General features: G+C 57.4%; 3 protein-coding genes across 10 annotated transcripts; all 3 read right to left on the reverse strand.

The window, feature by feature from the left end:
* Positions 1-40: 40 nt before the first annotated feature.
* On the reverse strand, positions 41-4,014 carry YPEL3 (yippee like 3). Of its 3 annotated transcripts, none has more exons than XM_058711302.1 (5): positions 3,550-4,014; positions 2,665-2,847; positions 2,529-2,572; positions 2,204-2,312; positions 41-525 (listed from the first exon to the last, which is right to left on the reverse strand). In XM_058711302.1, the coding sequence occupies exons 1-5, from the start codon at positions 4,009-4,011 to the stop codon at positions 436-438; spliced, it is 888 nt and encodes a 295-aa protein (XP_058567285.1). In that variant the 5' UTR covers positions 4,012-4,014; the 3' UTR covers positions 41-435. The 3 variants fall into 3 exon arrangements, with proteins under 3 accessions (XP_058567285.1, XP_058567286.1, XP_058567287.1); XM_058711303.1 differs by having other exon boundaries at positions 3,428-3,564; XM_058711304.1 differs by lacking the exon at positions 3,550-4,014 and adding an exon at positions 3,447-3,536.
* Positions 4,015-4,961: 947 nt separating this feature from the next.
* Positions 4,962-10,720, reverse strand: GDPD3 (glycerophosphodiester phosphodiesterase domain containing 3). Of its 3 annotated transcripts, none has more exons than XM_058711298.1 (10): positions 10,047-10,720; positions 9,758-9,800; positions 9,410-9,545; positions 9,267-9,312; positions 9,012-9,130; positions 8,834-8,923; positions 8,353-8,486; positions 6,964-7,023; positions 6,811-6,862; positions 4,962-5,159 (listed from the first exon to the last, which is right to left on the reverse strand). In XM_058711298.1, the coding sequence occupies exons 1-10, from the start codon at positions 10,183-10,185 to the stop codon at positions 5,022-5,024; spliced, it is 957 nt and encodes a 318-aa protein (XP_058567281.1). In that variant the 5' UTR covers positions 10,186-10,720; the 3' UTR covers positions 4,962-5,021. The 3 variants fall into 3 exon arrangements, with proteins under 3 accessions (XP_058567281.1, XP_058567282.1, XP_058567283.1); XM_058711299.1 differs by having other exon boundaries at positions 4,962-5,526; XM_058711300.1 differs by lacking the exons at positions 6,811-6,862; positions 6,964-7,023.
* Positions 10,721-10,864: 144 nt separating this feature from the next.
* MAPK3 (mitogen-activated protein kinase 3) lies at positions 10,865-17,097 on the reverse strand. 4 transcript variants are annotated; one of them, XM_058711295.1, is made up of 9 exons: positions 16,907-17,097; positions 15,679-15,861; positions 14,010-14,199; positions 13,711-13,827; positions 13,311-13,425; positions 12,810-12,941; positions 12,533-12,642; positions 12,285-12,439; positions 10,865-11,464 (listed from the first exon to the last, which is right to left on the reverse strand). In XM_058711295.1, exons 1-8 carry the CDS (start codon positions 17,077-17,079, stop codon positions 12,317-12,319), a joined length of 1,143 nt encoding a protein of 380 aa, XP_058567278.1. In that variant the 5' UTR covers positions 17,080-17,097; the 3' UTR covers positions 10,865-11,464; positions 12,285-12,316. The 4 variants fall into 4 exon arrangements, with proteins under 4 accessions (XP_058567278.1, XP_058567275.1, XP_058567276.1 ...); XM_058711292.1 differs by lacking the exon at positions 16,907-17,097 and adding an exon at positions 16,517-16,882; XM_058711293.1 differs by having other exon boundaries at positions 12,285-12,642.
* Positions 17,098-19,010: the final 1,913 nt, after the last annotated feature.

The following is a 19,010-nucleotide window of genomic DNA, read 5'->3' on the forward strand; positions in this document are numbered from 1 at the left end:
TTTGAGTCCCCCTTTCCCGGATTCCACGTGAGCCTGGGGCTGTCTCCACTCCATTGTTTTATTATGTACAAACGCTACAGAACAAGGGGAGCAGACACGCGTGGGGTAAAAGGGGCCCGGTGGGAGAAGTTCACAGGGCAGACGGTGCACTGGGGCCAGGAGAGCAGCACACAGGCCATATCTATAGGGCAGGCGGGGCAGGAAGGGGTTAAAAACGAGATCCAAGCCAGCCAGATCGCAGGGAAGTGCGGGGGTGTCGTCCTCCTTCTGAGCTCCCCCCAAGGTCACAGTGCATGCAATAAAATATATGTACAGGAGCTGGATCCGTCCTCTGCAGGAGCCCTGAGGGTCCAGAGCTCCCTTCCCGTGGAGGGAAGCCAGTGGCGCCCCCTGGCGGTCAGGCCGGGCTCGAGCCACATGCGGCAGGAGCAGGGGTCAGTCCCAGCCGTTGTCTTTGATCATGTGGTTGAGTTCAATGATGTACTTCCCCTCTTTGTACTTCTGGCTGCTCTCGAAGGCCTGTTCCTGAAAAGAGGGGAGAGGACGGCATCTCTGGAGCAAGGGCTTTACCAAAAGGGATCGGGTTGGGGAATAGATATGACTGGCCCCATTTTACATATAAGGAAACTGTCATGCAGAGAAGCCAAACCACCTGCCCACAAGACGCACAGCTGGTAAATGACAGAGCCAGGTTTCTCACTAATGGGACAGACAGAGCTCTCTGAATCACCGGTACTTTTTAAGTACTAATGTTGGCTCCAACAGAGAGGATATGGAAGTTTCTAAAAGATCCGGGGATTACAAACTGGTAGCCTGAAGGGCAATTTTGGCCTACACAGGTGTTTTATTTGGCCATCAGAGAGTTTAGTAAAAATAACTTTAAAATACTAGGATATAGGCAGGCCATGCTTACTCCAGTTTGCTACAGACCCTCCTCCCCCACTACCCCGGATCTATGGTGCCTCTTTTGCAGACCCACAGTATGCGCTTGGCCCTGCAAACCCTTGAGTTTTTGACATCTGGATTAGGCCATCTCTTTATTTTACAGACGTCCAGAGAGGCCAAGCCACCTGTCCGGGGACACAAAGCACAAATCTGTGGCAAGGCCGGGGTGAACTCACATGAGGGCGGGATGCCTGCCTCTGCTGGGGGCATCCACCTCTCAGAGGCACCAAAACTCCAAGTGAAGCCTGAGGAACCAACCATGTCCCCTACAGTTTCCCAAGAGCATCTTTTTTGCTGCATCTAATCTGATCCCCATGACAATTTTGGGTGCCAGGTGGTGGCTTCATCCTCCACAGCCAGATAAGGAAATGAGACTCAGGTAGTGAAATCAGACCCCGGATAGCAGCTGTGGCCATGAGGGCAGTGAAAAGGAAGCTCATGGACCCAAGTTCCATGTCACTGTGGGGTCTGGGGCAACTTCTCTGAACCTCTGAATGACAATGGAAGCCGGTGGCCGAGGATCTGGAGTTAAAAACAGACAGACAACAGGGGCGCCTGGGTGGCGCAGTCGGTTAAGCGTCCGACTTCAGCCAGGTCACGATCTCGCGGTCCGTGAGTTCGAGCCCCGCGTCAGGCTCTGGGCTGATGGCTCGGAGCCTGGAGCCTGTTTCCGATTCTGTGTCTCCCTCTCTCTCTGCCCCTCCCCCGTTCATGCTCTGTCTCTCTCTGTCCCAAAAATAAATAAAAAACGTTGAAAAAAAATTAAAAAAAAAAAAAACAAAAAAAAAACAGACAGACAAACAACAAAACACGCAACCAGGATTCTGGTACCTGTTCTGTTCCTTACCCGCGGTGTGACCTTGGGAAAGTTACCTACCATCTCTGGGCCTTCCTTTCTTCTGTAAGTGGAGATAATTACAGACTCTACCCACAGGATTGTTGTAACAATGAAATGAGATAATATATGCCAAGCACATAACAGTGCGTGGCACGAAAGCATTCAATAAATGGTCATTCTGCTGACCGCCTCATCTCTAAAATGGGACGCATGTGCACGTGAGGGATGGGTGGAGAGAAAAATTCTAAAAGCCCTTGCAAGATGTGACAGAAGAGGACATGGTCAGGGGATGAAAAGACAGTCTGACTTGAGTGAGCTGGGCCTGTACGCTCCGGAAGGTTACCAGATGACTGCTTGTGAGGAGGAGGTGAAGTGAGGTTGGGTCAAAGGCTTGCCTGGGGTCAGGGGTCACGGACTCACATATTTCCAGCCCAAAGTCGTCTTGCAGTTCTCGCAGTGGATGTCAGCCACAGCATGGAGGCCTGTCAGCAGTACCCGTTCCTCGGCTGGCCCGCAGCCCACGTTCACCCTGCAGGGACATGGGGGCAGTCCCAGGGAGGGTCCCGCCATCACAAAGCCCCCCGCTAGCTTGTATCCAACTGTGTCTGTTCTTAGCATCCAAGAGAAGGGCGATCACATCAGCTTCCAACCTGAATCAGGGGACTCTGGGAGTCTCAGCACGACGCCAGGGGTCACAGGTCACAACAGAGGTCAGGGAAAGAAAGAAGGGGGACCAAATACTCACACAGAGTTGAAGAGGTAGGCACGCCCCTGACTGCCCTGGAAGGACTAAAGTGTGGAGGGAGAAAGGAAGGGAGTCAGGGCCATTGGTGGGAGAGCTGCCAGGTAGCCCCTCTCGCCTCCAACTGGGACCTGGTTACCTTGGAGATGAGGTCGTCGTGGTTGGCCAGGTGAGCGCGGCAGTGGGCACAGCTATACCTCCGGTGACAATCATCCAAGTAGGCCTGAAACGTCTTGGGCTTTGAAATACGCACCATGGCGGGGGCCGGGGGCAGTGGCCCCACCCGGGGAGCGGCCCACGGGGAGCAGAGGGAGCCCAGTGCCTGCCGGGGAGGGAGTGGGCAGTCAGGACCAGGGCCACACATACGCAGGCACACCCAGGGCCATGGGGACTCTCTCCGTCACACTTGGCTGCTGTCTCCTCTCCCCAGGGGCAGCAGCTTCTCCAGGGGCCGGAACCGGCTCAGTTTTGACTCACTGAGGAGGCCTCAAGTTGCATCACGGGGAAACTGAGGCTTGGAGAAGCCTGAGGTGAGTCACTCATCTAATTCCGGCCTCACCCCTGCGGACTTGGCAGTTGAAGCTGGAGGAAGGGGCTCTGGCGTGGATGAGCTGTCAGTTCTCATTTAGGGGGAGTATGGAGGGGTTAGGAGCTGGAGGGTCCTTAGGACCTCACCTGAACTGCCAAGGGCGGGGCGGGGCGGGGTGGGGGGTTAGCAGCTCCACTTGAGGTACAAGGGAGTTCACCTGGGGAGAGGGTCCCTCACCTGGAAGAGGCAGAGGCCCTCACTGAAGGTGCAGGGTCACCTAGGAGGGGAGGGGCTCTTACGTGGGGCGGGGGGGTGGGGGGCGCAGAGGCCCTGTCTATGCCGAGGGGCTCTTACCTGCATCGCGGAGCCTTACCTGAGACCCCGGGGCTCACCTGGGGCGCGGGGGTGGGGGGCGGGCGCCGGGGGAAGGGGGCAGTCCTCGCTGGCGGGGCGGGGGCTCGGGGCGACGCGCAGCCCTGACGATGCGGGCCTCACCTCGCCTGGGCGCGCGGGGGCCCGGTCCGCCGAGGTGGCCTGGCCTGGGAGTGGGGGGCGCTCCTGGTGGGCGCCGTCCCCCCCGGCCCGGGTTCGCAGCCGCCGCGACTTGTTTACACCGAGACCAGCTGCTGCCGCCGCTGCGGCGGGAGGGGGAGGGGGCCGGCCTCTGGTCCCGGCGGCCGCCGTGGCCAATCGGCGCGGCGCATGCAAATGAGGGGGCGCGTCACACCGCGGCCAGCGCAGGCCTCGGCTGCCCTTCCCCCTGCTCCGGGCTCCGGCCGGCCCGGAAATGCGGCTGCGGCCCGCAAGCCAGCCAGACAACCCCGCGGCCCGGGTCTCGTCGCCCTTCTGGCCTCCCGCGGTCCTTGAAGGGGCGAGGATCTGCGGTGCCAGACCTGGCTCGGGGTTAGGTGTCTGGACGCACGTCCCCGGGGAGATAATAGCCATAATTATCTGCATTTAACCACCCCGTGCCCCACTCTCTTAATCCCCGCAGCAATCCTATGAGGCAGCTTTTGTTCCCCATTTTATAGGGAACAGAGGTCAAAGAGGTCTAGCTACGCTCCCGAGGTTATCCAGCCGGGAAGAGGCAAAGTTGGAATTCTCACTTTGGTCCGATTCCACCGTCTTTGCCATAGCACCCGGGACAGGCTCTTGGAACGGAAGAGCTAACGGTGCCCGTCCGTCTGTGTTAGATCTCTGGGAGCCAGAGCCTGGGAACAAGCCGGTTCCTACTGCTGAGCATCACCTCTTCCAGGCAGCCTCCTCTGATGCCCCTGCCTCTGCAGGCTGAGTTAGGTGTCTGCTGTGGGCTTCTCACGTGACTCTGAACGGGAAAATGTGTGCATCTGCCCTAGGAGACTTGTCTTGTTCCCTGCAGTGGCCCCAGTACGAAGCCTGGCCTAGAGTAGTCAACAAAGGTTTGTGAAACATGTGATTCATTCAATGCATAAGGTTCTAGGGTTGGAGAGGGTTGAGGAGTTTGGGGAACTTCTGGAGTAGATCTGGAAGTGAAGGTTGGAAAGGCTGAAGCAGCAGATGAGCAAACCCTAAACTCAGCCTCTGAGGCCATGTCCACCATCTGCGGCGCCATGAGGAGGCACGGGCAGATGAAGTCCCTTGTCCTGTGCCTGTGTCTTAAGGCTCTTCATAGCCTCAAGAGAATGGAACCTGTGGCCCTGAAGGGGCAGGAGCCTTGCTCCTTCCTGCAAGGGACATTCCTGAGGAGAGTGGAGGCCAGGTTGGCACAGGGTGTGGCATTACTCGGCCTGGAATGTGGTGGAACCAGTGGGTCAAGGTGGTTAGGGCCCCAGACTCTGGCCCTAGGCTGGCCTCTTCTGCCCTAAGTTGCCCTCTGCAGTCTGCTAGGACCTCCTCCCACCCATGCCCCCCAAACACCACCACATGACTGAAAAGAAAATATTTATTGAAGAAGAGAAATAGAGGAGAGGGTGAGGGCCTCCGGGCTGTTAGGAGGCCTGGGCAGCTCCTCCATGGTTGTCCAGGTAGCGCCTCAGGGCTGTGGGGTAATCTGTCATGACGCCACTGGCCCCCAGGCCATAGGCCACTTCAAAATCCGACTCTTCATTAAGGCACCAAAAGACCACCTGCGTGGGGAGGGAGGGGCTCATAGTTTCAAACAACTTTACCTGGAGTTTCCCCTTGAATCCAGATGGTGGGAGCTCTCCTCCTCTGTGGAGACCTCCCAGCAGTGGGATGCTGGCTGGAGTGGATTGTTAGTCCGGATTTTTTTGCAAACTGGTTATTAAACACAGCCATTATTAAATATTAAATGATATAAACGTGTAATTCAATAAATTAAAAATGAAGGTAATAAATACTCAAAACTCATCACTTCCTAATGATTTTACTACATTTTACTGTTACCTACGCTCTGGCGGTTGTTCGCATCTGCTGAATGTGTAAGGTGGAAATACTACCCCACTCTGTGCTCAGTGACTTCATGTTGGTGGCCTGAAATCGGACAAGGTGAGAGGATGCACAACCAGGGAAATAAATCGTCTATTGCTCAAATCAGAGCATTTTGTTCCCCCTCCCCTGGAAAGCCGGCTGTGAGATCTCCAGGCCTGCCTGTGTCTGCTGCTGCTCTGTGTCTGTCCTGCCGCCTGAATCCTCTTTCGTGGGCATGGCGGTAGGTAGAGATGGTGTCTGTACCCTGGGCAAGTCACTGGACCTTTCGGTTTCTTAACGTGACAAATGGGAACGATGGGCCAACCTCCAGAGTCGTGGTGAAGGCCCACGGAGTGGAGGCGCTGTGGAGGTGCTAATCTGAAAGAGGCGCGTCCTCCCCATGCCTCACTCACCCCCACCTCCGGGCTGTGGAGTGCTGCTGGCCCGTCAGCCAGCTGGTCCACCCATCCCACTGCTGCCGCCTCAGCCCAGGACCAGTCAGCGACGGCATCTGCCTCCTAAGATTCTCTGCTCCTACCCTGGCGCCCATGATCGCTTCTCCACATCGGTGGCCAGAGTGACCCTTAATCCCAGACTCCACTGGATCAGGTCTCTGCCCTGCTTCAGGCCCTCCAAAGCTTCCCGTCCTCCAGGCTGAAGTCCAGGTTCCTTACTGAGGTTCACAGGCTGCCTGCCTCAGCCTCGGCTGCCTCCTCCAGCTCCCCTCGCCCCACACAGCGGCCTGGTGGAACCTCTCTCAGCTCCTCCTCCTGCCGTGGCCTCTTGCTCCCCGCAGCTTTCCCACAGGGGGAGCCTGCCTGAGATGCTCTCCTTTCCCCCTCCGTGCGAGCCAGCTCCTCATTTCTTCCAGAGGGCCTCCTGTGACCCCACAGACCACAGTGCTGTTTCCTTTCTGTCCACTTGGTGCCTGTGAGTGCCCGTTTCCTTCCTCTGCCCCTGATTTGACTCCCTGCTCCATCCCTGGTACCACAGTGCCTGGAATGTAGTCCATTCTCAACAAAGGTTTGCTAATTAAATGATCAAAGTGGATGCTCAGGGGAGGGGCCGGGCCGGTTTTTTTCCCCAGCCCCACTCACCCCCTCCTCAGGAATCAGGACAGTAGGTTCAATGCAGCAGCATCGCGATAATGGCTACACTTGTCAAGCCATTACTAAGTACCAGTTAAATGTACCATCACCCCCATTTCACAAATCAAGAGACTGAGACTCCGAAGGTGACCTGCCCAGGGGACCCAGTTAGTTGGTAGCAGAGCTGTTCACTGGAACGCTGTGCTAGGCCCACACTGTGAATCACCCACTTGCTGAGGGCGTGGAGGTCAAGCCTCACCTGCACTCCTCGCTGCTCCAGGTGGTGGATCAGACTTTTCCTCATGATTAACCTAGTGGGGAGAGGGTGGCAAAGGCCACGATGAGAGGGGCCTAAGAAGGGCAGTGGCAGGTCTCCACGGGGACACGCCACCCAGCATCCTCACCCCCTCACCATTTGGAAATCACAGCTGCCAGCTGGTTCAGCCCAGAGCAGGAAAACGGGAAGTAGGTCCTGCAGAGAGGTGGAATCATGATCAGCCCCCTGCGTCTCACTCTGTCACAGGAGTGGGGTGGTAGTGACCCCTGACCGGTGTTACCCTGGCGCCTCTAGAAGTCCATATGAAAAAGTCACCTGTTGTTTAGTGAGATTCTTCTATGTGCACATCTGTGCCTCCATACTTTGAGAGCGTGCCCTCCCTCGCTGTTGTACAGAGGAGGAAACTCAGTTTTGGAGAGCTAAAGTGACTTGCCCAAGGTGTCGCAGTAAATCTGTGGTGGGGTCAGGGCCAAGACCAGAACCCAGCTTGATTCTCAAGCTAGATGCACAATCTAAAGGTCCCCTGGTTGGGCCCAACCAGCTTCTTGTGACCAGACAACACTCCAGTGAGTCGGCTACTTGCCCATGATTGGCCCGCTTCAGGGATGACTTTAGAGGCCCTTTACAATGTCCCAGCACAGGTTTTGGGGTCGGACCCAGACAAACCCAGGCCCTGAGCTTCTAGCTGTGTGGCCTTGAGCAAATTACAGAACCTCTCTGAGCCTCAGATTCTCCATGGGTACTGAGGGGGCGGTGTCATGATTCTAGTACCTTCTGGATTGCCACAGATAAAGCTCTAACCAACCAAAGGATGTGAAAACACTTTGCAAACACTGTATGAGAAGTTCTGTATACAAAGTTCGGTAGTCTAATGATGTCTTTGTAGCAAGAGATTGTGGGGGCTGGCTGAGAGCTTCCCTCAGGATAACATAGGGGAGAAGGAAGCCTAGGAGCTGCCACAGAGTTCTCAGAAAGGGAAGGGAGGGGCCAGGCTTCAGAGCTGGTGAAGTATCCAAATTTCTGATACTTTACCCAGCTGTTACTTTGTTAATCCCACTCTCCCAGCAGGAAAAAACTTGCTTTTCCTTTTGAGAATAAGAGAATACTATAATTGATTGATATCTGTCTCCCAGCCAGACTATAAGCTCACCGAGGGCCTTACTCCACTCACACTGGGTTTATTTACTAGTGTCACTGTGCCCAGAACAGAGGAGACATTCAATAAATACTTGTTGGATGAAATAGATGAATACATGAATACTCTGTCCTCAAACCCATCCACATCAACACACATTTGCATAGAATTTCAAAGGGTTCGAGGAGGAAGCCTCCTGGCTCCTCAGTATTCATGAATGCTCCTGAAAATCCTTCTCTTGAGGGGACCCTGGGGGTATCCTTGAGGGTGGCCAGGGAGCTGGGGACCCCATGTAGTGGGGCTTGAAGTGGGGGGGAGTTTATTTGAGGACAAAAGCATCTGGGGGCCTGGGGGAGGATGTAGAAGGCAGGCAGGGACCCTGCAGGTACCTATTGATGATGGTGGGCAGGAAGCAGAAGAAAAACCTCTCCGGGATGGATACAAAGGGCAGCAACCCCAGGTAATAGAGCAGTAACAACCAGATAGCTCGGCCGATGGTGAAGGAGAACGGCATCTCGGGGTTCTGGGAGGCAAGGGGAAGGGAGAAGAGGGTCAGTCTGCTCCCAGCAAAGCAGAAAGGGGACTTGGGCTGCAGGGGAAACAGCGCTGGACATTCAGGAAGGTCCACCACCTGCGGGATCGGAGCTGTATGTCGGCCCAGCGTTCAGGCCTGACCGCACCCTCTGGGTCTCCAGCAGCAATGCCTGTGCTCCCCCTGTCCCCACCCCTCTCCTCTCAGCATCCTACCCTTTGAGACTCTGCTCAGGGCTGGTTCCTCCACAACACCCCACACCTGTCCAGCCTAGGCCCCTGGAGCCTCCAGCGCCTGGGAGAAGGGGCCGCTGGAGCAGGGAGGGAGCAGGGACTCACAGCAGCCCTGCACTTCTTCATGACCGAGCTCTTCTCTGTGGCCCAGATGGTGATTTCATTTCGGTCAAAGTGCCTCACCAGGCCTGCTATCTGGGAGGAGGAGAAGGAAGAGGTGAAGGGGAGTCAGGCCTCTCTCCAGCCCCAGGCCCCTTCCCACCCCGCCCCGCAGCAGCACCACCTTGTTAATGAGCTCTTCATTTTCCTCTTTGATCTCCACGCTCATGGGCATCCGAGGGAACCTCTGGAACACGTCCTCCAGACTCACCATGTGCCGGTCCGACCCATGTGCAAAGCGACCTGGGTGGGTTGTGGCAAGGGGGATCAGACGGGGATGGGCGGGGTGGGAGCCCAGGGGGAGGGGGACGAGTCCCAGAGGAGAAGGGAGGGCAGGAGGTTGAGGCCAGGACCCCACTCGGTGAGGTCACACTCTCACCTGGTGAGAAGTAGACCTCCAGCTCCTCCTTGTAGAGGGGCAGCTCCTGGGGAGAAGAGGGAGCACGTCACCAGGGGGCACGCGTGGAGGCACCGTGGCTCTCTGGGTACAGTGGGCGGGGGGGGGGCTGGGGCAAGGCCCACCTCAAAGTCCAGGCTGCCCACGTCCCTATTCACGCCTGACTGGCGGGACAGGTTCTTGTCGTGAGATACCACCACCACGCCATCTCGTGTCAACTGGCAGTCAAGCTCCAGGAAGTCTGATCGCTGGGCCAGGGAGCTGTGGGAATGAAGGTCAGTGCGGAGAGGCCCGGGGGAAGGAACAGGGCAAACCACAGGACAGTGGGGAGGTTTAGGGGAGCGTGGGCCAGAGTTCACGGCAGGATGGGCAGGCTGTGCACTGCACACCTCCAGAGGGCCCCGGTCACTCAGACTAGGAAGTGAGTGGCGCCTCCTGGTGTCTCTCAGCTCACAGCTGGCAGGTGCACTCACTTCTCCATGGCCTCCATGGTGTTCTCCAGGAGTTCTCCAGATCCTGTGTGGGGCAGCTGGGTGGGTCCCAGGAGCCTGGCCTCCCTCCTCTCCCCTCACCCCTGCCTCTTCCCCCTTCCACGTCCTGCCCTGCCATCCTGCTCTCCTACCTCAGGCTCTGCCCTCTTCCTGACAGCCCGCTGCTTGGACCTCCCCCACTGCCGTCCACCCTTGCTGGCACCTTGCTGTCCTTACTCCACCCTCAGCAGTCACCATCACCATCCTCCCGCCCAACCGCCGCCCAGCGTACCTGCTCGGTGGGCCCCCAGGCGTGGCAGGAAGACTGGAGCCCAGGGTGTGTGCAGCAGGCGAGGCCGGCGCAGGAAGAAGATGGACAGCATGGCATAGCTGCCCAGGGCAGGCAGGGCGTAGGAGAGCAGAGAGCTCATGGTCACGCTGCCTCTCTGGGCTCCCGCTGCCACACACTCGGCTGCTCCTGATGGACTGTGCTGCCTCTGCTGATTGCCTGGCCAGCGTAGGCTGGCTCCACCGCCGTAGCCACCACACCCCTGGGACCTGCTGAGCCGGCTCTTGGCCTGGGGCCAGGCTGCAGGGCTCAGCCGGGGAGGGGGTACAGGCAGGAGAGGTGCCCGGCAGCTCTGGCTCTCACGCCTCTAGACCCTCCACGGACCCCAGCACCCCTCTCTCCTCGGCCATGCTGGGGAAACAACCCCCACCCCCACCCCAAGCGCTGGGTCTGCTACAAGCTTCCCCCCTCCCATGGGTGCTGGTGGCCGGGGTATACAGCACACCATCCCTTGCCATTTCCAGAGAATCCAGGGGTGTGTAGGCTGTCCCTGAGTCACCCCCGAATCACCCCAGCCAGTGAGATGGGAAGCCATTTGGGAGGGGAGAGGACAGTGACTAAGGGGAAAATTGACCCCACTCTGTCCAGGAGTCTGGCGCTCCTTACATTCCCATCTTCAACCCTGGCCACCCGGGGAGCCAAGGAGCACCAGGACTGGGGAAAGCCACCCCGCTGGGAAGGGGCTGGGCAGGCGAGTCAGTCCTCAAAGTAATGGTTAGGGTAGGGCATCGGCGGATACAGACAGAGCCAGGGCCATCATATACACGATTCTATCTTTATATATTAGATACAGGCACAGGGGTGGGCAGGGGCACCAGGCTCTCCTCGTGCCCCCAGCCCCACTTCTGTTCGCCCACACACACAGGCAGCAGGGGGTGTTAGATGTGGCAGCTTTGGGGGAGGGGGTTTCGGCCTGGGCCCTGCTTCTCAGGGATACTAGCCCTTGAGCCTCAGGAATATTCCTTCGGGGAAAATGGGGGGGGGGGGTTTAGTGGGTCAGGGCTTGCCCTGAGTCCCTTACTCAGCGTCCCCCATCCCCTCACTGCCCTTCAGGAGGTCCTGGGACAGCCAGAGCCCTTCCATTCCAGAACTACCAGAGACTGGGATAGCCGGGGTAGACAAAGGCAAGCTGCAGAGGGTAGTTTGCGTGGGGGGCCACCTAAGCCCCTCAGGTCCTGGGAGGGACAGGGGGGTGGGGCGGAGGGAACCTTGGCCTGCCTGAAGCAGGAGGCCAGAGCAAAATCAGGGAAGGTGGCCAGGCCCGCCCTCCGCCCTGACCCGGTCTGCCGGGGGGGTCTGGGCGGGGCACAGTGTCCATTTTCTAACAGTCCAGCAGGGGAGGGGCAGGCAGGAGGCAGGGCCTAAACAGAAAGGCAGGCAGGAAAGGAGCCATTAGCACCCACCAGATGACCTGCCAGAGCCCTGACCTCAAGTCCCCTCATTTGTTCCTCACGGCTGACTGGGATGTGTCTTGTTTTCCTTGACTGCGAATGAGGATAACATCGGTGCCTATCTCAAGGGACAGCTGGAGGGCTGAATGAGTTAATACACATAAGCCTCTCGGACCAATGATTAGTGCCCTATGTTTGCTCTCGTCATCAGGACTCTCCCCAGGAAACTGAGGCACCGACAGGTGAGGTATCTTGCACAACATCGCACAGCTCTTACTAAGGGGCAGGGCTGGAATTTGAGCCCAGGTGTGTGTGCCTTCCTTCCATCAAGCTGCGGCTGGCGGGAAAGGTGGAAAGGAGACTCGAGGAAGGAGCCTTGCGTGGGCGGGTGTGCAAACCGCTGACCCGGGCACCAGGTGTGAGGAAGCCTGGCATCTGGGTCAGGCCGGGTGCTGGCTCCTCCCAAAGCAATTACTGCCCCACCTGCCTCTCTGCCCATACCGGGAGAGCCGAACTCTGGCTGTCCCTCAGATGGGAGAGAGGGGCCTGAGGTCCCTGAGGGGGCTGGAGGGTGCAGGGTGTTGCCCAGGGGGGAGACTTTGGGACTAGGGGAAAGGAAGATGGATGTAAAGAACATGTGGCCCCCAGGTCTGTGGCTGGGCAGGCTCTAGCCTTTCTGTGGCCACCATGCACACGCCTCATTGGCGTGAACAAGCTTGTGACTGTATGGAGGCGTGCCGGGCGCACTGGCGTAGGCTGAATCTGTGCGTGGGCTGTGGGGAGCACTCACCAGGCCTCAAACTGCAGAGGTGTCTGTCCAGTTTAGGGGGCCTCCAGTGCCCCAGGCTGGAAGCGGGCTGTCTCCTGGAAGATGAGCTCCTTCAGCCGCTCCTTGGGTAGATCATCCAGCTCCATGTCGAAGGTGAAAGGCTCCTCGGCCACTGGCTGGGGTAGTAAAGAAGTCAGGCTCAGGCCGGGTACTGAGGGTCGCCTACGCATCCATCTACCCACCAGCCCTGTTGCTGGTGGCTGGCCCACCTCATCCGTTGGGTCGTAGTACTGCTCCAGGTAGGGGTGAGCCAGTGCTTCCTCCACTGTGATCCGTTTGTTGGGGTTAAAGGTCAACATCCGGTCTAGCAGATCCAGGGCTAGGTAAGGGCAAGAGTCAGGGGTCAAAAGGGAGGCTGGAAGAGTTCCCAGAAGCATTGCTTTGCTTCTCGTGCCCAGGTTTCGGTCTACTCGGCCAGGGGCTTGGCTCATGTTCCCTCCTCTGCACTGTGTGTTTATCCCATACCGACCCCCATGTCTCTCTCACCTTTGGCATCTGACTTGGGAAAAAGCTTGGCCCAGGCCACCTTGGTCTTGGAGGGCAGAGACTGTAGGTAGTTTCGGGCCTTCATGTTGATGATACAATTCAAGTCCTCCTGGGATGGGGAGCCCAGGATCCCTGTGGGTAAGGCAGGTGCCTTTTTGAGAGTTCTCCTCTCCCTTCTGGGAACAGAAACTAGAGAAACTAGAGTCCCCGCCATCGAGCTCTAGGCCCTGACAGTTACTCTCTCAGCCAATACTATGGTGGTGAAGGGCAAGGGATCTGGATTTGGGCAGTCGTTAGGTTCAAATTCTGATGTTAGCACTTCCGAAGTGTGGGGTGTAGCCTTGCTTTTCCCATCTATCGAATGGGGATAGTACCTGTATCTCATCGAAATACTGTGAGATGCTGTAGGGGCTCCACATGTGGTGGTAGCTGGACTATAAAGAAATCTCACCTCCCACTAATCTCCCCCCACCCCCACTCAGCTGGCCAGGCCCCCCTCACCCAGAATGTGGTTGAGCTGGTCCAGGTAGTGCTTGCCAGGGAAGATGGGCCTGTTGGAGAGCATCTCAGCCAGAATGCAGCCCACAGACCAGATGTCGATGGACTTGGTGTAGCCCTGGGGAGGAGGAGAAAGTAGTGGGCTCCTAGGCCAGCTTCAGCAGGGCCCTGCTATTTGGGCCAAGCCACGACTCCAGTCTAGACTTAATACCAGCCACGGAGGCAGAGGGCACAGGCCTGGAGGAGTTAATGCTCAGCCTCTTTCCAGAGCCTAAGCACCAGAGTCATGTGACGAGGCCTGGGGGCAGACTTCCTGCATCTAGGGGTCATGCCTGGCTCAGAGGTGGCTCTAGAGCTCTCTGGAACCTGGTCCCTTTCCCTCAGGCACGGGTGGCCCCTTTACCTTGGAGTTAAGCATGATTTCTGGAGCCCGGTACCAGCGTGTGGCCACATATTCTGTCAGGAAGCCAGTGTGGTCATGCTCAGGATCGGCAATCCGGGCCAGGCCGAAATCACAGATCTGGAAGCCAACCCAGGCTGCTTAGCTCGGTGCCTAAGGCCTCCAAGGCCCAAGCGGTCACCTCACCACGCCTCTGCCCACAATGTTCCCTTTGCTTGCGATGTTCTACTCGAGCGGGCCGGAATGGCCGCCTGGAAGCCCCAGACCCATGGGAAGAAGGGACAGGTACCTAATCCTCTGACCTTAAGGTCGCAGGTGGTGTTGATGAGCAGGTTAGAGGGCTTTAAATCCCGGTGGAGCACGTTGGCTGAGTGGATATACTTGAGGCCCCGCAGGATCTGGTAGAGGAAGTAGCAAATGTGGTCGTTGCTCAGCTGCTGGCTTTTGAGCAACTTGTACAGGTCTGTCTCCATCAGGTCCTGCACAATGTAGCTGAAGAGGCACCAGAGACCCCCCACGTGGGGGCAGCAGGAGACACTTGGTTAAGAAGAACAGGCTCTGGTGACTAGGCTCTACGTCCCCTTCCAGCTAGGACTCGAAAGATCTGCCAGCCCTTATCACGAGCTGGACAAGGCCCAGACTCAGCAGTTGGGCTCGGGCCCCCTGCTGCATCTCAGCTGGGAGCGCTGAGCAGAAGTACTTCAATTCTGTAGCCTCAGTTTCCCTCCTGGGAAAACGGGGAAAATAAACTGCAGGAGGCAGGAGAGCTTCACAGTCAAGAGCAACGCTCTGGAGTTGTCCTGCCGGTGTCTGAAACCCCCACGCCACTGCTCATTGGCCTTATGACCTCAACCTGGCTGCACCTCTAATTCCTTATCTGTAAAGTAGGGGAAAGAACGGTTCTTCGGAGAGTAGTTATGAAGATTCAGCGAGATGACCCTCAGGACTGTCTTTTAGAATCAGCCTCAAAAGGGCCTTCTGAAAACATCTGGATCAATCCTGCTGTTTTAAGAGACAAAGAGGCCCAGCAAGACGCAGTGCCTTATTTAAGGTCACACAGCAAGCTGGGGGTGACTGTGGAGGTTTCCTGCCCACAGCTTGTGGTGGGGGCTGCAGACAGTGCAGCGCAAATCCCCACATTTGGGTGGGGAACTGGGACTAACCGGGGGTGCGTTGGGTGGGGAGAGGTGATGGGTGCTATAAGCTGCTAACAACAGCCTGGCAGGAAGTGGACAGCGAGCTAGGAAAGCAATGTGGGGGTGGGGGGAAGGGCAACAAAGGCAAGGCTGTCCCTCCCTGGGCAAAGTGCAAGTCCACAGGTGACCGGGGTGAGGCTCTGAGCAGGAAGTCCCAGAGAAAGAAGGACAGTTCTCATCTGGGGGAGGGTAGGAGGCAGCAAGGGTAGCACTTGATGTTAGGCTTTCTAAGGCTCAGTTTCCTCATCTTTGAAATGGAGCTGATGACCCATCTCATACAGCAGTTGGAAGGTAGAATAAGAAATGTCAAAGTACTGGGTATGCACTGCACTTGACTCATAGTAGGCCCTCAAAAAAGGGGCAGTTCTCTTCCTTCCTGCCTTCCTTCCAGTCTGAGGACCCAGAGAGAAAAGAATCATCGTCTGTTAAACAAGAACTGACTGTGGGCAGAGGCCGGATCACGTCACAGAACTGCAGATGTCAAAAGACAAAGCTCCCATAGAGCCCAGCCCTCCCCACCCTCCCCTCCAAATGAGGCAGAGCATGGAGAACAGACTTGCCCAAGGCCACACAGCCTGTCTGCGGCAGGCCAGGATCCACCTTGGGCCCTCCCAGTCGTCTTACACTCTGTGGCCTCTTTCCTGCTGGAAAGTTTCATTTACTGGGTTTGTTTCGGAGTGTGGCAGGGAAGAAGGAAACAGAAAGAAAGCCAACGTTCTCCCAGCCCAGCTCTGAGGCCATGCCTGGCCAGCCATCTGGCCAAGGTGAAGGATACACATCCCTCATGGCTTCCAGGGTGGGCGCCCGCAGAATGTCCCGGATGCCAATGACGTTCTCATGGCGGAAGCGCAGCAGGATCTGGATCTCCCGCAGCGTGCGCTGGCAGTAGGTCTGATGCTCGAAGGGGCTGATTTTCTTGATGGCCACGCGAGTCTTGCGCACGTGGTCATAAGCTGAGCTGAGGGGGCCAGAGAGATGTGGTCGGTGTGGCCTTACATCGGGGGAGTCCAGGCCTGGGGGCCCCACCCAGGCCTGAGCAGGGAGGGGAGGGAGCAAGAGAGGATTCTGGCCAAGTCATAAACAATGCTGGTTCCTTCCTGCTGTGAAGGCCTGGGATCTCCAGGGAGAAAGCTGGGGACCAGCCAGGCAGCCCTTCAGTGACTTCACAAACAGAGGAAGAGACTGGCCGCTCACTGACTTCCCCTTGCCTCAATCCTGTCCATTCTAGTTGCCCTGACCTCTCATCCTCCCCTATCCAGGATGGGCTCCCTCAACCCAAGACAGGTCCAGGGGGTGGGACATGAGTGGAGGATGTACAGTGAGGCACACACAGCGAGAAGGAGGGAGTCACAGGAGAGACCAGAAAGAAGGGCTGAGCCAGACACGGGTGTTAGGGCGAGGCACCTGGGCAGGAGAGCTCTTCCCAGATGAACAAAGGCCCAGAGCACACAGTGGGGATGAGAGAGCTCACAGATCCCTCCTAAAAGTTGCAAGCGGGCACTCCTGGACCCCTCATGGCTCACTGGGCCCCTGGCCCCAGGCCCAAAGGCCTGCCCCACCCTGTCCAGCCCTGAGCTCCGCTCTTCTCTCCCAAACTCTTTGGCAGGCCTTACTGGGAGAATCCAAGGCATCCTCTCCCCAAAGTAGGGTCCTTCGCTCGCTCTTCGCTGACGATATCACCTCCCCAAGAATACTTAGTTTCTCCGCCTCTCCCCGAGTCCGTAGGGTCCCCGAGGGCCCCACAGCTCCCCCACGTACACTCAGATGCCCCTCCCCTCACAACGGAATGGGCGCTTCTGCGGCCTCCAAGCCCCCTCCCATTAGAACGTACGCAGCGCCGCTCCCCCAGAAAGCAGCCCAAGGCCCCCTCCGTGGGACTCCCCCCAGCCTCCCGAAGCCCCCGCCTCCTCAGGACCCTGGGAGTCTCCCCGGCCCGGAAGGCCCTCGGCATCCCTCCCGGTCCCCCATCCTCAGGAGCCCCCTCCCCCGGAACGCCCCCTCACCTGACCATGCCGTACGCGCCCTCGCCGATGTACTGCAGCTGCGTGTAGCGCGGGCCCACGTCGAACGGCTGCCCCTTCACTACCTCCACCTCCCCCGAGACCCCCGGGCCGACCCCATCAGCTCCCCCGGGCTCCCCGCCCCCGCCCCCCTGAGCCGCCGCCGCCGCCGCCATCTCCACTCCTCCCCTCCCGCCGGCCCGCCCGCCTCCCCCCGGAGGCCCCGCCCGAGGCCCCGCCCCTTCCCGCCCGCCCTGCCACCCGCGGAGCCGCGCGCACCAGGCCCCGCCCCCGCGCGCCCCCGCGCCCGCCACGTGACCTGCGCCCGAGCGCGCCCGGCTCACCCCCTGCTCCGCGTTGGTCCAGCGACGCCAGCCGCTCCGGCTGCTCCAGGCAGTCTAGGGGCTCCCGGGGGCCGTCTGGGCACGGTCCGAGGCCTCCCGTCGAACGCGGAGCAGCCGGCAGGTCCGCCCGGTGGCCTTCCCCAGAGCCACCCTGCGAGTGTACGCGGGCCCGGGGACCGGGACAGAGTCGCCTGGCTCTGCCAGCTCTGCTGCAGCCTGGGGCTCGAGATGGAACCTTAAGGGAACCCTCCCCAGAGCTCTGGAGGGTGGCCTCCCCGAGCCAGGCTTCTTCACGGATGTGGCCTGCCTTTCACAGACGAGGTCATTGAATGACGCCTGAGCCGGGTCTGGTCACTGGGAGTCAGTCAGACGACTGACAGCTGGAGAACCCAGGGGCCCAGGCTCCCAGCCTGACGGCGTACTGACCGAGGCCTGCGGGAGTGGGCTAGGAACTTGGCCTCTCCCAGCAACCGGCCAGTGCCGGAAGTGAGGACAGATAACCTCAGCCCACCTTTACGTGGAACTGCCGCAGAAAGTCACAAAAGCTGCATGCGGTGTTGATTAGGTTTGGTTAAAACACACTATCAGGCTTTTCCCCCAAACAGCAAAAGAGATAAGCTTTGTTGTCGTTGGACTTGACAAAACCGGGATCCTGTCAAGATCATCAGCTTTTGATTTGGTACCAGACTTTGTAGTTTGCACCATACTTTGACCACTTGAGTTTCTTCCACAGGACAACCCCACACTATAGGTGTCCACCGAGTTTCTTAGCAGGATGAGCAGGGACCACTTCTGCCTTGCTCTTTACTGCCCCTCCCTTGCGGGGCACTCAGATATTCAAAGCTTTTTGACCGGATGAATCAAATTTTACAGATGGGGAATCTGAGTTGGGGAGTTGAGACTCAAAATGGTATCTTCTGACGCAGAAGCAGAGGCTCTTTTTTATTCCTTCCTATCTCCCGGAATCATAGACTTAAAACCAAAGAAAGGACCACCATGTCCACCCCCCTCACTTCACAGAAAAGATGTGAGCTGAAACTTCACAAAACACATCTCTCAGGCCTCAGAAAGTAATCACGTTGGGTTTTTTTTAATCCCTTAGAAGCTGGGAGTAGATCCTTACATGCATTACAGATCAAGAAACCAAATGGAACAGTAATTATGCTTCTGTAATGGCTCATAATTAGATCTACAGCCAGGCACCGTAGTGCAGATTAATGAGACTCAGTTGCTGGTTCCCAATAGCCCAGGAGTCGGTGAAGGTTTAGGAGATGCTAATTAGATCAATGTTTGGGGGAGGTTTTTGTTTTTTGTTTTTTGTTTTTTAGTTATACATTTGATAAGCTATTGCATAGCACTGTGTGCAAAGCTCTGAGCTAGGCACTGTGGTTGATGAAAGGTTACTATATAGCTGTGAATTCGTGGTTAAGAGCAAGAGCTCTCTGGATTTCCTGGGCTAGAATCCCGTCTTGACTCGCTGTGTGATCCTGGGCAGATTACTCCCTGGCCTCTCTACCCAAAGAGTTCCTAATCTATTGAAGAGAAAAGGTGCACATACATAAATCAATGAAATACAAGATAGATGGATATATAATATATGGTGTGGGAGCTCAACGGTGGGAGAGATCACTCTTTTCTAGAGAAGAAGGGAGTTAAGAGGGAGGTACATTTACATTCCTGAAAAAGAAGTATGGTTTCAGAAGGTCAGGATAGAGGGAAGGCGTCAAGAAGGAGCTGCATGTGCCCCGACATATAGGCAGGAG

This window comes from Neofelis nebulosa, chromosome 18 (genome assembly GCF_028018385.1).
Source record: "Neofelis nebulosa isolate mNeoNeb1 chromosome 18, mNeoNeb1.pri, whole genome shotgun sequence".
NCBI classification, from domain to species: Eukaryota; Metazoa; Chordata; class Mammalia; order Carnivora; family Felidae; genus Neofelis; species Neofelis nebulosa.